The sequence below is a fragment of the Podarcis liolepis genome (assembly GCF_965112155.1).
Source record: "Podarcis liolepis genome assembly, chromosome: 1".
In the NCBI taxonomy this organism is placed as follows: Eukaryota; Metazoa; Chordata; class Lepidosauria; order Squamata; family Lacertidae; genus Podarcis; species Podarcis liolepis.
In genome coordinates this window covers 29,622,484-29,637,910 of record NC_139554.1, presented here as the reverse complement: position 1 = coordinate 29,637,910, position 15,427 = coordinate 29,622,484, and the positions used below count along the sequence as shown (strand labels likewise).

The 15,427-nt window shown below is 44.7% G+C and overlaps 1 protein-coding gene and 1 long non-coding RNA gene across 5 annotated transcripts in view; one reads left to right on the top strand and one right to left on the bottom strand.

Annotated features, from left to right (window-relative positions):
- Nucleotides 1–15,427, top strand: part of ADCK1 (aarF domain containing kinase 1) — a 106,125-nt gene that overhangs the window by 32,531 nt on the left and 58,167 nt on the right. For all 4 annotated transcript variants that reach the window (XM_083502419.1, XM_083502417.1, XM_083502418.1 and 1 more), the window contains one exon: nucleotides 7,846–8,049. In XM_083502419.1, coding sequence (XP_083358545.1) covers nucleotides 7,846–8,049 — 204 coding nt within the window. The remainder of the gene's footprint in view (nucleotides 1–7,845; nucleotides 8,050–15,427) is intronic.
- LOC310707229 lies at nucleotides 5,250–10,448 on the bottom strand. Its single transcript, XR_014526396.1, has 2 exons — nucleotides 9,086–10,448; nucleotides 5,250–5,682 (listed from the first exon to the last, which is right to left on the bottom strand). It is a non-coding gene; the product is annotated as an uncharacterized lncRNA (long non-coding RNA).

The window sequence follows — 15,427 nt, the reverse complement described above, 5'->3', positions numbered from 1 at the left end:
AGCTGCCTGGAGGATTGTTTTAACTGTGAAAAGGCGACATACAAATAAAATGATAGTGATGATGATGATGTAGAGTTTATTTGATATACCACTTGATTGTAAAAAAAAAAAATCCATTGAAACAGTTTACAAGAGGAATAAAGCAAAACAATTACCAGCAATCTCAGTTAAAAACAGCTATTTAAAACATCCAAAAATGATGAAAATTTGCAATAAGTTACAGAGATCAAAACACATGTAAACATTCTACTTATCTGAGTAGGTTTATCTTAACATAAATGCTTTTAGCAGGCACTAAAAAGAACAAAGTGAAGGCATGTGCATGATGTCAATAGGCAGGGAGTTCTGAAGAGTGGGAGCTGCCACACTAAAACTCATATCATCCCTGGGAGTCCAGCAACAGCTGGATGGCCACAGATTCCTCATCCCTGGCATAAGGCAACGTCATATCTTGAACATAGAGCTAGTTTAAAGTGGGGCTGGCAAACCCCCAAGACTGGCACATCTTGCCACAACTTCTAAGCTAAAACACATCAAGTTTGAATGTGGCAAACATATTTTTGCAAGCAGATGTATCAGATAGGTACACCCCCCCGGGGAGCTGGGATTGGTTACATCTCCCTTTTAAGGAGAGACTGGTTTATGCTGAGACTAACTACAGACACGTTTGCTGTTCTTATAAACCACATTTCTGCATCCTTCTAAGCACGCTTGAGTACCTGTGCTACTATTTGATTGATTGACTGATTTTGACTGATTGATTTTTACCCCACCCTTCACAGAAAAAGATTTGCCAGGGCACGGTGACTCAGGCAGGTTCGCAGTGCTCTGTGCAGAAATGCTTACAATGAAATTGGCTTTTGTGAATTTCATTCAATGAAAAGGTCAACTTGTATTAAGAGTGAAAGTCAAGAAAATCCCCTGGGCTAAATGCGGTTGGAGATCTAGTGAAGTGCAGGGCTGGCTTTGGATATGAGGGACTCTGGTTCAAATACAATCAAACCTTGGAAGTCGAATGCCTTGCGACTTGAATGTTTTGGTTCCCGAACGCCACAAACCCCAAAGTGAGTGTTCCGGTTTATGAACGTTCTTTGGAACTGGAATGGCTGACATAAGTTCCCTGGCTTCCGATTGGCTGCAGGAGCTTTCTGCAGCCAGTTGGAAGCCGTGCCTTGGTTTCCAAACATTTTGGAAGTCGAACGGACTTCCAAAATGGATTCCATTCAATTTCTGAGGTCCGACTGTACTTGTATGAGTGCTGTATGGTTCCTCCTGTTTTTCTAAATAAAATAGCCCAGCTTGTTTCAGTATCTCTTCCTTTGCTAACCTTTATTTCTGGCCTGTTTTCTATTGCTTTTCCTCGAGGCAGGATAGCCATAAGTGACTGCAAATATACCATCAATTTAGGTGACGACACTGAGGGTATTTCTTGTGATAGCAGTCATATCTCAGAGGGGAGGGAACTTCATAATTGAGGTGTCACCACTGAGAAGGCTCTCCTGTTACAGCATAGCATGTATCAGAATGTTGCAGGGCCTCTCTCATAGATCTTAACAGGGACAGGCCTGGGCAACTCACTGTCTCTCACCCTCACAAGTAAAATGGGAAAGTAAAAGGCCTACAGGTTTGATGCAAGAATAAACAGGGTTATGTTTGCAAAAAAATTTTTTAAAATTAAAACAAGCTATATCAGACAATTAATAGTAACGATAGTTCAATCATCACTACTTATTTTATTCCGCCGCTATATTGTGTCAGTCAGGGCATGACAAATGTTTTCCAATATGTTGGGTTTTGACGCTAGTGTAGGCTTCTCATTTCTCAGTGTCACTCCAATTTTAATAAAGCAACTGGCATTATATCATTGGTGCTATCTGGTGCCTTTCATAATGGCTCACAGTGCCAGAATAAACTGCAATATGGCTTCAGAAATCTTGTTACCCCCTAGAAGTTCCACATCTGCTTTCTGAGCTGAATCTGAATCTAGTGCATTGGCAGATGGTTGGGTGTGACATTGTTAAGGTGATCCTGGCCATGCCTACAAGCCGAGCTGGCACAATGAAATCCCATTAATCCTCTGTTGCTCATCCAGTTCAGAAATCCCATCAGGCCCTCAAGACCACCCAGCAGACCCAGGTAACCCACCTCAACTCCTCTGTTTTACAGCATCAGGAATCAATTCGGGCATTTCGGGCCCTGCCCAGTCTATACATGGAAGGAGTAATGGCACCTCCTTCCTCTTCAGACTTCAGTTCCAGGCCCTTTTTAATGTGTAGGGCATAGGAGCCAGCCCCAATAAAATATTTGAGGAGCTGTGGCTCCCCAAAGTTGATGGGCATTGCCATTCAAATGGTGTGTGCGCACTGCGTCATATGATTGATTATGTGGGGGAGGTCTTACCTGGGTCCCCCAATAATTTATCACCCTTGGGGTGCTAAGCAGAGTTCTTTCCATTTCTTTCTCGTCATGCTGATGACATCTCAATTCACTCCAGTTCTAGTAATAACTATTGGGCATTTGAGTGGAATTCTCAAACGTCTCCGTTGATGAATGTTTCAGAACCTGAATGCCAAAACCTGGAAGTAAATGCTTCCGTTTTTGAACATGCCTTGGAAGTTGAACAGCTTCCGCTGCGTGTTTTTAGATTTTCACCATTGAAATTGAGATTCTCCTTTCGCGCCTGGGTTGTCAAATGTTTCAGAAGTTGAATGGTCTTCCGGAACAGATTATGTTCGACAACCGAGGTTCCATTGTACTGGAAAAGTTTAGCCAGTGTCTGATCATTGGCCATGTTTTTGCATCTCATTTACTGATTATTTTCTAACTGTGTGTAGGGGATTTTACCAAAGTCCACTTGAAAATATTCTGGTTCAAAAATCTTCTCTTTTCTCACTGTCTCTGTTCTTTGCTAGAATGTTCACAAACTAATAAATTGGAGAGGAAATGGTTTTTCCCTCTCCTTTGGCAAAAGCCATGCTGGTTTGTCATGTATCATATTCAGTGAGGTGATTTATAGCTCTGTCATTAATTATTGTTTTGGCTTGTTTATTTGCTGCTGAAGTAACTGAGAGCCCTGGGATGGTTCTGTAGCTAAAGGATAAAAGAAAAAGAAAAAAAGGAAAAAGAGGAAACCAAAGTAAAGCATAAAACAGTTCAGGGTCAGGAGATCTAGGTTCAACAACAGATCAACCATCAACTTACAGTGTGACTTTGTGGACAGAAATACAGCGTTCAATAGACTGGTGACTGGGAGTGGCCACTGAGACCATATAATACCGGTCCTGAAAGACCTACATTGGCTCCCAGTACGTTTCTGAGCACAATTCAAAGTGTTGGTGCTGACCTTTAAAGCCCTAAATGGCCTCGGCCTAGTATACCTGAAGGAGCATCTCCGCCCCCATCGTTCAGCCCAGACAGTGAGGTCCAGCTCCGAGGGCCTTCTGGCGGTTCCCTCTCTGTGAGAAGTGAGGTTACAGGGAATCAGACAGAGGGCTTTCTCGGTAGTGACACCCACTCTGTAGAACGCTCTCCCATCAGATGTCAAGGAAATAAACAACTATCTGACTTTTAGAAGACATTTGAAGGCAGCCCTGTTTAGGGAAGTTTTTAATGTTTGCTGTTTTTATCAGGTTTTTAATACAGTGGAACTTTGGGTTGCGAATGTGATCCGTGTGGGAGGCGCGTTCACAACCCGCAGCACCACGTCTGCGCACACGTGTGACACAATTCGGTGCTTCTGTGCATGTGCGAGTGCCGAAACCCGGAAGTAACCTGTTCCGGTACTTCTGGGTTCGGTGTGTCCGTAACCCGAAAATGCGCAACCCGCAGCGTTTGCAACCCGAGATATGACTGTATTCTGTTGGGAACCGCCCAGAGTGGCTGGGAAAACCCAGCCAAATGGGCAGGGTATAAATAAGAAATTATTATTATTATTATTATTATTATTATTATTATTATTATTATTATTATTACCACTTGGTTTGACTGGACTGATGAACAGTAGCATCCTCTGTGTCCATTATCTAGGTGGTGTTGCTACTCAGCAGAGATCAAGCAAATAATTCTTTCAGACTGTGAGCTGCCCTTGATGGTGTTTTAACTCTACTGCCAGAGTCCCTAGTCTGAGTCCCTTGGCATCTTAGATTGTGTTGTTTCAGATCCATCCCAATCTGATGACTTGTTACATTTTAATTGGTCAGTTTACCCTAGGCAGTTCTGTGCTCTTGCAGCTTAAACTCTATTATATTTTTTAAGTTGCTGGAGTGAACAGTTCATCTTCTTTATCCCCCATCCTTTCAGATATTTCAAGGCTATCAACCCTTCATATTGGTTTCTCTAAACAAGGCATGGCTGGTTTTTTCTGTCTTTTCGTTAATATGATTCATTACAGAAGCTAGAAGTAACTTGAGCAATAGGAGCAACTTCCAGGGCATTTTCAGAATGAATTGTTTGAGTGTCATTTCAGTGCGCCAGACACTTGCATGCTACATAGGATAGAACTGTGTTAATCTCATTGCTGAATGTTCCTAGTATAACCAAAAGGCTGGGAATCAGTAGGATCAGCAGAGTTGGCAATTGCCACCTTTATCCTGCTTTTCTTAGAAGATTCATTGAGGGTTCCTTAACTTACGTCACTCTTGAAATACCATTCTCTGTATTTCCAGTTTAGGGCTACACCAATGCATAGGTTGTACAAGGAAACTCTAGTTAGAACGCAGCCTTAGGGTTGAAGTAGACAAGATGCCATACACACAATTAGAAATTACATTAATGCCTTTAAAAAAATGAGGTATGGTGGTCCATTTGGGAATCTGGTAGGGCTGATAGTCGATAAGGGGGCTTTAAACCTTTGCTCTCCACTGTACATGATATAAATTCCCTCCATTGCAAAGAAGAGGTGAAGCAGGCCTTGATTTGAATTGGGACCACCACGAGGGGCAGAAAGGTTAGAGCTCTTTCATCCTCACCCTACCCCCGCCAGGGTTTCAGTCTGGATTGGGGCCCCTGCTGTGACCACTCTTTACTGTTTTAAAGCCATGCAATAGATAATTGTGTGAATGGCATCTTGTTGAGCTTGACTTTTAGTCTCTCTTTAATTCAGTCATGATGATGATAATAATAATAATTAATAATAATAATAATAATAATAATAATAATAATAATAATAATAAAGTACATAATGCAATCATTGAATAATGTGTAGGATGTTTGTTTTGTTAAGTAGCATTAAATATTATCTGTTCAGTAAATGCTTTGGAAATGGCAAGAAACAAACTTTCCCCCTCAAGTTATTTATTGCATTACTTGCTGGACAGGTTAAAAAAAGCTAGTAGCTTGAATTGTATTTTGCAGCGTCATGGCCAGGGATTGTTAATTACCACGTCAAGTACACACAATGAACTGCAAATGGCGTTCAAAATCTTCTTTTCCTTGTTTGGCTGGAGTACCTGGCCTTACAACGTCTTTTGTTGACATGGCTGCCATCTGTTCTGTGGCCTGTTCTTCAACCCGAACATTTAAAGGAGGGAAAATGCTCTTCCAGTACCTATTTCCATGATGGTGACCAGTGTTATAAATCCGCAGGAATCCCAGTGGGACTTGCTCGCATGAACTTCCTCGTCTCTGGATTGAGGCAGAATCGCCATATGGTAGAACCATGCTTCTTTTGCAGTGACACTTTGGCTGCAAGGCAATCGGGATGCTTGCTAGTAACTGGCAGTTAAAAAAGATTTCGAGCTTACATTTTAGGAGGTGAATCAACACTGGGGTCAGATGTCTCTTTTGCTCCCTTGGCTCAATCTGGTATGCTCCCATGCGGGCCTAATTGTGTGTTTGCTTTGTGTGTGGAGTTGGGTGGGTGTTCCCAGTAGCCCTGACACTCTGTACAGTTCCTGAAATTTTGTTGTTGTTGCTGCTGCTTTCTCACCACGAGCAATATCTGGGTTGAAGTGGCATTTCCCCCCTCAAGTGTGTCCAGCCTGCCCTTCCTTTCTCTGAAATGCAAGTTAATTCCGGACAGCTATAGATAGCCCCTCCCTGCTTTTGCTGCTGATCCCCCTCCCCCCGCTTTCTCCTCTGTTGGAGACAGTGTCGAGGACAATTATCCAAGCTGCATAAAAGCTGTTTCCCTGTAATGGGCTGAACTCCCTGTACTGTGACAAACTGCCCAGCTGCTCTGGCTCCATCCCTCTCTCCCCCTCCCTCTTCACTCCCCCCGCCCTGTCTGCACCCTTTCATTTCCAATCCATTCCAAGCTTTCTTTCTCTCTTGATATCTCTGTCACTCCAAACAACCACCTCAAGGGAGCAATGTAAAAATGCCCCCTTTTCTAAGGCATGCTGCATAGAGCTACTGTACTCATGACCACAAATTTCCATGGCACAAGCTTCCTGCTCCTTGCAAGAGTGTTATTTTTGAGCTGAAAGCTGCCTTTTTGCACACCGTTGCCCAACCGCTGCAAGGGGGTTTGCAGAGGCAGGTGCAATGGCAGCTTCTGCTTTCAGCAGCCCAGTGTAAGGAAGTGGTGAGCACCAGGCTTTCGAGCAACTGGAATCCAAATATCTCGCCTGCATGTTTGTGTACCTCTTGAAGGCGGAGGTACACAACTTTCTTCAACCTGAGGTCCACATGCCCTTCTGGGGAGCACATGACGGTGGTAGATGGAGTCAGAGTCAAAAGTAGGTGGAGCAAATTGGGGGCATCATAGAATTGTAGAGTTGGAAGGGACCATGAGGGTCTTCTAGTCCGAGGAATCTTTTGCCCAACATGGGGCTTGAACCCACGACCTTGAGATTAAGAGTCTCATGCTCTACTGACTGAACTATCCCAAATCAATTATTTTTCCTTTGTACAGTAGGCTAGTTTCTACACACACACACAATTCCCCTCTGTTCCCCATCAGGGTTCAAGGATGTTGTCAGGGAACTGACATCGGAGCTAGAGGCAGAGGGAAGGCTCTCAAATGATGCTGGAGAAGGGCCCAGCAGGGAGAGAGGCAGCTCAACAGATGGGGAAGGAAATCAGCGCAACACCAGGGATAAAGGGGGGCAGATGGGGGAATCGGTGAGAGGGCTCCAGGACTCGTCACCGGACACCAGCGGGGAGAGCACGGGTCCTCCGCTACCCACGCCCTCCCTGCGCAGAAGACTTCCGCGCAGGGAGAGTAGGAGGAGACTTGGCGTCAAACAACTTTTATGTTGGAAAAGGTTTAAGAAACGCCCACTGACGGATTCTGCTAGCGACTGAGGCAGCCACGAAGTGAAGGGCTGTCCAGATAGAAAGGTTTAACCAGGCAACATAGCCAGGAGAGACGGCAACTTATGCACGAGCAACCCATACTCATTACAGATGTATTCCAGTAAGGCAAAAACACTGGGGGGGGGGGTTGAAGCAAGGCCACTGAAAGGGGAGGGTGTGTGGCCTGGGGAAGTCTCAAGGGATAGACAGGCCCAGAGAGCTGCATTCAGACCCTGGACCTGAGGTTCCCCACCCTACCTTAAAGCACTGTCTGCATGGTGCTTGTTGAGGAGACTAGATGTGGTCATGTAGAACTTCTAATGCCTGCAGTCTGCATATGCTTGTAGGTACTGGCCCACATCAAGCCCTGGTCTGCAATTGTAGGGGCATCCCAGAGAAAACAGTGTCTGTTTCCCCCAAAGATGCGTCCTGTCCTAATGGTAAACACAGGGAGCCTTATGGTAACACACACCCAGAACAAGCAAAATGGCAGCCTGGGAAGAGAAGATACGGAAATAGGTAGCGTATGGTTTGGAGAAAGGGATTCAGTCAAAGTTTTGGATGTTTATGAGTCTTTCAACCTCCCTCCCTCTCTCTCCCCCTCTGCAGGTGCATCTGCGCTCCGCAGAACGTCTCCGAGACCTGTGTTGTGCCAACCGGGGCACCTTCATCAAAGTGGGGCAGCACCTGGGGGCTCTCGACTATCTCTTGCCTGAGGAATACACTCGCACACTCAAGGTGCTGCACAGCCAAGCCCCTCAAAGCAGCAGGCAGGAGATCGAGCAAGTGATCTTGGAGGACCTGGGCAAAGGGGTATGTGTGACAACAGGCATGTGTTGACTTGTCCGCCAAGCACGAGCAATAAGAACATAAGTATAGCCCTGCTGAACCAGGCCAATGGCCTGTCTAGTCCAGCATTGCACAGGGCTCATCCACACTGCTCCATGCTTTTCAGGCACAGGTCTGGCCTTTCCAGGTTTTGCCGCTTGCTGCATTTCCGCGGTAAAACGCGGGTTTTCCTGAGGAAAGTGCTGGGATCAAAAAAAAGACCTGCTTGGATGCTGATCTGGAAAGCCTGGACTTGTTCAGACCAGGTCTCTCCATGGATTTAAGTTTGGTAATGAGTTGCAATTCAGCAGCTTCTCTTTCCAGTCTATTTCTGAAATAGACTGGAAAGAGAAGCTGCTGAATTGCAACTCATTACCAAACTTAAAACCATGTCTGAACAAAGACATTGGATTCTTATCTCATTATACATAACTAAGCCGTTTTTCACCTTCTCACCCCTTGCCTTTTCCTGTAAGACCTATTGCAGTCTTTAAGAGTCGTCAACAGGCTCATCTCAGCTACCTGCCAATCTCCCATTCCCACCACCCTTCTGAGTAATACCCCTCCCCACCTTCTCACTATATAGAAGGATCTGGCAACTTCTGTTTCAGTGTATCTGAAGAAGTGTGCATGCACACGAAAGCTCATACCAAGAACTAACTTAGTTGGTCTTTAAGGTGCTACTAGAAAGAATTTTTTTATTTTGACTATGGCAGACCAACACGGCTACCTATCTGTAACTAGACCTCTGTTGGTTATTGAGTGCACCATTGCTATCAGTGAGTTATACCTGCCCTTGCTGTAAACGTGCATCACACTTTATAACACAGAGGTGGCTAATCTGTGATTCTTTAGATGTTGATGAACACCTAACCATCCCTGACCATAGGCCAAGCTTGGCCTATCACTCAACATCCAAAAAACCAAAGTGCTGCACCAACAAGTACAAAATAACCCCTCTGCAGCACCACAAATCCAACTCAATGGTGTAACGTTGGAAAATGTCGATCACTTCTCCTACCTGGGGAGTTGTCTTTCCACAAGGGCCGACATTGGTGCCAAAATCCAGCATCGCCTGAGCTCTGCGAGTGCGGCTTTCTCCCAATTGAAATGCAGAGTATTTGAGAACCGGAACATTCACAGGGAAACCAAAATGCTTGTTTACAAAGCTATTGTACTACTAACCTTACTGTATGCTTGTGAAACATGGACCACTTATAAACGCCATCTCCAACTCCTTGAAAGATTACATCAACGGTGTCTCTGAAAATTTTTACACATCACTTGGGAAGACAGGTGAACTAATACCAATGTACTGGAAGAAGCAAAGATCACCAGTATTGAAGCAGTGATTCTTTAACATCAACTTCGTTGGACTGGTCATGTTGTGCAGATGCCTGATTATCGTCTTCCAAAGCAACTACTGTATTCCGAACTTAAAAATGGAAAGCGTAATGCTGGTGGTCAACAAAAGAAGTTTAAAGACTGTCTCAAGGCAATTTTTAAAAAATGTAGTATAAACACCAACAATTGGGAAACACTTGCCTGTGAGCGCTCCAATTGGAAAACAGCCTTTACCAAAGGTGTCATGGGCTTTGAAGACACTCGAACTCAGGACGCAAGGGAGAAACGTGCTAAGAGGAAGGCACGTTTGGCAAATCCACACTGTGATCAGAAGCCAATGTCCCCACTGTGGAAGGACGTGTGGATCCAGAAGTGGCCTCCACAGTCACTTATGGACTCAGTGTTAAAATCTTGCTGCAAGATAGACCCAAAAGAGAAAACAATAGAACACCACTAGTAATCACATACAGCTCTCAAGTTAAAACAGTTCAACGCATCATCAGAGATTTACAACATCTCTTAGATTAATGACAGCTCTTTTTCCAAAGCTCTGGAAGGAAACCTTTCATTGCCTGCAGAAAGCTACCTAATCTTAAACAGCTCCTCACACACAATAATACAACAACCAGACCTAACATGGACACTGGCACAAGAGCCTGCAATGAATCTAGATGCCAACTTTGCTGCCACATATACCCGGACAGCATCATTATTGGCCCCAATAACATCAAACATACCATTTCAGGCCTATTTAATTGTTCACCTTCCAACATTATATATGCTATCAAATGCCAACAGTGCCCTTCAGCTCTCTATATTGGACAAACAGGACAAACTTTACGCCAAAGGATAAATGGGCGTAAATCTGACACCAGGAATAATAAAACAGAGAAACCAATAGGAGAACACTTCAATCTCCCAGGACATTCTGTGCAGGATCTTAGAGTGGCTGTCTTTAGTGGCGGAGAGCAGACGGGGGCATGACTGGCGCGCGTCCTGGGGGATGTGGCGCATGTCCCGGGGGCATGGTGTGCTGCCTGTAGGGGTGTGGCACACATCCTGGGGGTGTGATGCGTGTACTGGGGGCATGGCACACCGCCCACAGGGGCATGGCATGTGTCCTGGGGGTGTGGCGCTCAGCACAGTGGGGGGAGGGCCACAATGGCACCCCACTGGGATCATGGTGCCAAGGGCGGTCACTCCCCCGCCCCCCTCTTCCTCTGCCAGTGGCTGTCTTATTACAAAAGAATTTTAGAAATACACTTGAAAGAGAAGTTGCTGAATTACAACTCATTACCAAACTAAAAACTATGGAGAGACCTGGTCTGAATAGATATATTGGATTCATGTCCCATTATACATACTAAAGCTAATTTTGGTCACCTATCCCTTTAAAAATCCATTGCCCTTCCCTGAGGAACCAATTGCCATAACAGTCATCAACAGTTATAAGGTTGAAGTGACCTCTGCTTCAGCATATCTGACAAAGTGTGTATTACACACGAAAGCTCATACCTTGAAAGCTTATATTTAGTTGATCTTTATGGTGCCGCTGGAATTATTAAAAAAGATTTTTTCATCTTTCATCCTGTTATTTATAATTTCATCTTGTTATTATCAACACGGCTATCCACCTGAATCTGTTAAAACCATGTTTATGGAAGACAATCTTACTCGGCTACAAGTGATTGCCAAAGAAGAGAAGAAGGAGGAGGAGGAGGAGGAGGAGGAGGAGGAGGAGGAGGAGGAGGAGGAGGAGGAGGAGGAGAAGACGACGACGACTAGCTAGGACTGATGGGAGATAGAGCCCAACAAAATCTGGAGAGCCCATAGGTTAACCTGCTTTGTTTTAACATCTAATACAGAGCTAGATCTTGGGAGTGTAGCTTGTAAGATGCAGCTGTGGGAGTCTGCTGTTCTTAGCAACTGGAGACAGACAATACTTGCTGCACAGAGTTTCAGAGTGTATTCATGTCTTCTACCTTATTGAGAACGCCCAGTTAGTGAAAAATGGGCTAGGTGTGAATTGTTGAGCCTGGGCTACAGAACAGATACAAGTGGCACAAGTAGAACAAAAATGGAAACCCCCCTCGAGAGCCCATTCACTGGACAAGAATAATGGGGGTCAGTTAAATCTACAATATTCATCTCATTGCCAGCAAACTCAGCAGCTGCATCACTAATGTATCAGTGGGGCTGAGCAGTGTTCATGAGCTAAGGAGTTTGTCTAAAGTGGGTACAGAACAGTTAAATGGGTTGGGTCAGATAAAGAGGCATAGATGGGGCAGTGAGAGACAGTTGGTTAGATGATGTCAGACAGGAGATAGAAGACAATTTGGCAGGCTGCATTGCAGTAAAAATGTCTGAGACGGTATTGATCCAAACCAGCAAATCACGGATGGCCTTCTACCTTATTACCATATGAATGTTTGTGGGCCAGAGTTCATTGACATGTTACCACTGAGCTGCTGAGCCCTGTTTTGCTAGAGTGGGTCCCTTTAAAACTTGCTGCCTTGTAGCTAAGGCTTGGCCACTCCATAGGCGTGCCAGTTTTGCTCAGACCATTGTCAAAGCAACATCTGTCTTTTGTGGGCGATCTTTTGGGTCTTGCAGATCCTTCCTTTGGTATCTGGAACCTGATATCTGCTTTGTGCTGCTAGAGTGTCTCCTTCAGGCCTTGGTGATCATCCTATAAGTCAAGAAACAAGACCCCATGGCTTCCTCTATATAGTGCCCTTTTTGTGAAATAGCCACAGGGTGTTCACTCACCTTTTAATGGGCATCTGCATGATGTCATGTAATGAACAAAAATGTTTATGTTTTCCCTGTTCAGCTTCTGTTTCATGCCTCTCACCGACCTCAGGTGATCCAGCTCCCCCCCCAAATAATTACCCCCCCCGGTTATGGTCTTTATAATTTTCCTTCTCTGTGGTCCAACTCTATGAGTTAACACTATCACCTTAACCCTTCCCTTTCCAGAGAACATAACCTTTATATCAGTTTTATCCCATCCCTCCCTGCAGTGAGGGAGAGGAAGCAACAATAATTAGCAGTGTAGTGAGGGGAGAAGGAAGTATTTAACACTTTCTGATATATTATTTCAATTCCAGAAGTCTGGAAGCAGGGCTGCTATTCTCCTTCCAGCTTAACACTGAATAGCAGTGACTGGGTGCTGCAAAATTTCCACATCTGGAAGCACCCATTGACAATGGAAGTTGTTAATTCTAAGTGTGCTGCAGAGAGCAAAGTAGGGATGGGCAGACCTGTCAATTTCTATTTCACTCAGTTTCTCTTTTTCCCCGTCTTAAGTTTGGTTCTCCAGATTTCCACATCATTTATCAGCATCTTAGTGCAAATTTATCCTAGTATACACATTTTGGTATGCAATTTTACCTAATAAGCACATTTTAAAAAACAACAACAATCTGCCTCAATATATTTTTTAAAATGTTGTTTTCACAAACTTACACATACTTTACCCTAGCATAGACATTTTTGTACACAATGTTTGGTTAAGAGATGCATTGCAAAATTCAGAAAAGTGCAACTTTTGGAAGATGCCTTTATTTCAGTTTGCAGCTTGTTTCAGAAAGTGCGAATTAGGTAAGTTCGGATTCAAAGGTGAACTGAATTGAATTTCTCTCTCATCCCTAGAGCAAGGGTAGGCATAGAAATGGAACATCAGAGGCAATATAGATGACCTGTGGCAGAACCATGGAACCAGGGCCAGTCTTAACATTAGATGGCTGCCTTAGGTGGAAGCTGGAGAGAGGCTGGAAGGGACAGCAAGGTGCTGGAGGACACAGCCTGTCCTGCCCCGCTAAGCTAGACTTCAACCCTCACATGTGGTGGAGGATGCTGTCCCACTAACAGTTTTGAACTGAGGTACCATACATTTAAAGCTGTATCCTACCACTTTAAACAGTCATGGTTTTCCCCAGAGAGTCCTGGGAACTGTTGTTTGCTAAGGTTGCAAAGAGATCCCTATTCACACTGACAGAGCTACAGTTCCCACAGTAGTTTAATAATTCCTCTTTCCAGGGCAGTGTTGGAATTATAGTTCCGTCAGGGGAATAGGGGGTGTCCTATCAAGTTACAGCACCCATAGCAAACTACACTTCCCAAGATTCTTTGGGGGAAGCCATGATTGTTCAAAGTGGTAGGAGGCAGCTTTAAGTGTATAGTGCAGATGGCGTCTAAGACTCACCTGCCAATCCACTCAGCTTCTGTATATGGAATGGAAAGAGACGCCATTTTCCCTCAGTTAAGAACATGTCTTGGGGCTGCCCTTAGTAGAATGGCAGGCGCTGTTAAAATGAACTGCAAGCTTGCGCTTGGTAAATTGCTACACGTGGGCAAGCTGTGCTGGCCTTTTGCTGCACTATAACCATTTCCAGACAGCACTGTCAGCCCTTCCTTTTCGAAAGCCCCCTAATTAACCCCGAATGAAAAACAAATAAATCCCCGTAATAACCACATAAATAGCTGTTGCCGTTTACACCAAGGCCATGTGGTGGCAAGGAAGGCTATGTCAACCATGAGCGCTTTATGGCTGGTAAATCAGATTACTTTTCCCCAACTTCATTTGTGATCATACTTCAAGTCTCTAGGGTGGATTGAGAAGGGTCAGCGATGAAGAATGGGGATGCAGGGTGTGTTGGCGTTTGGAGGTGGTGAGTGGGGTAGACCTACCTGTAATGTCATGGGGCAGGGTGAAATGCAGTCAGTGCAGCAGGATTGGAACATCTAGTAAATCTGGGGTTGTTTGTTTGTGGTGCAGGAGTGCATATAAAGGAACATGCTGTCATGGGTTCACCTTGTGGAGAGTGAATGATGTTGCCATAGATTGTGTAGTTCAGATAGGCAAGGGCACATCTGAGTAGTGGGCAAGCCCTCAAATAGCCTTTTGTTGGTAATGTGGGTAAAGATTGGGGGTTGTAGGGTATACGGAGATAGGCCTTTTCCAGCCAAGGCCACATTATTCTGCCCAAGGTGTAGCCTGACCCTTACTGAACTGTGACATCATAATTCAATTTATGACCACTACTGGGACTTGCTGTTGAAATAATCCTGCCTGCTTTCTGAACAGTGTTGTGTATGAAGCTGCCTGGTGCTGAGTCAGACCATTGGTACATCAATATTGTCCTCACTGAATTGACTAGCAATGGCTCTCCAGAGTTTCGCAGGGGAAATTCACAGCCGGGATTGACTTTGGAACCTTTTGCATTCGAAGGAGATGCTCTTCCACTGAGCCACACCCTTCTACCATTTTAATCAGAGATACTGTGGATTGAGCTTGGGAATTTTTGTCTTCAAGGTGTGTGCTTTGTCATGAAGCCCAGCAGGCAAATATTTGTGCTTTTTAAGTGTCTGATTTGGCTGTGGGTGGGAAGCAACAATAAGTTTTAGAAAGAATGACTAATATTCCAGTTAAAACCATATAAACCAGATAACTCTGCTAAGACCTTTGCCTGCTACCACCTCAGTTCCAGCTGCCAGTAGCTAACACAAATGAAATGTGATTACAGTGGTACCTTGGGCTAAATACTTAATTCATTCTGGAGGTCCGTTCTTAACCTGAAACTGTTCTTAACCTGAAGCACCACTTTAGCTAATGGGGCCTCCTGCTGCCGCCGCGCCGCCACTGCATGATTTCTGTTCTCATCCTGGGTTAGCGGAGTCTGTAACCTGAAGCGTATGTAACCTGAAGCGTAGGTAACCCGAGGTACCACTGTATTGCTCCTGGAAGGTGCTCATTTTTGAATCTTGGTGGGTCTGTAAGGGAAAAGAGAATAATAATAATAATTTAATATTTATACCCTGCCCATCTGGCTGAGTCTCCCCAGCCACTCTGGGCGGGGGAGTGTTAAAAACAGAACAGCATTAAATATTAAAAACTTCCCTGAACAGGGCTGCCAGAACCTGTGGCAAGCCCCTCCCCAATGCTGCTGGACTACATCTCCCATCAATGCCCATACTGGCTGCGGTGGATGTGAGTTGTAGTCCAACAACACACATG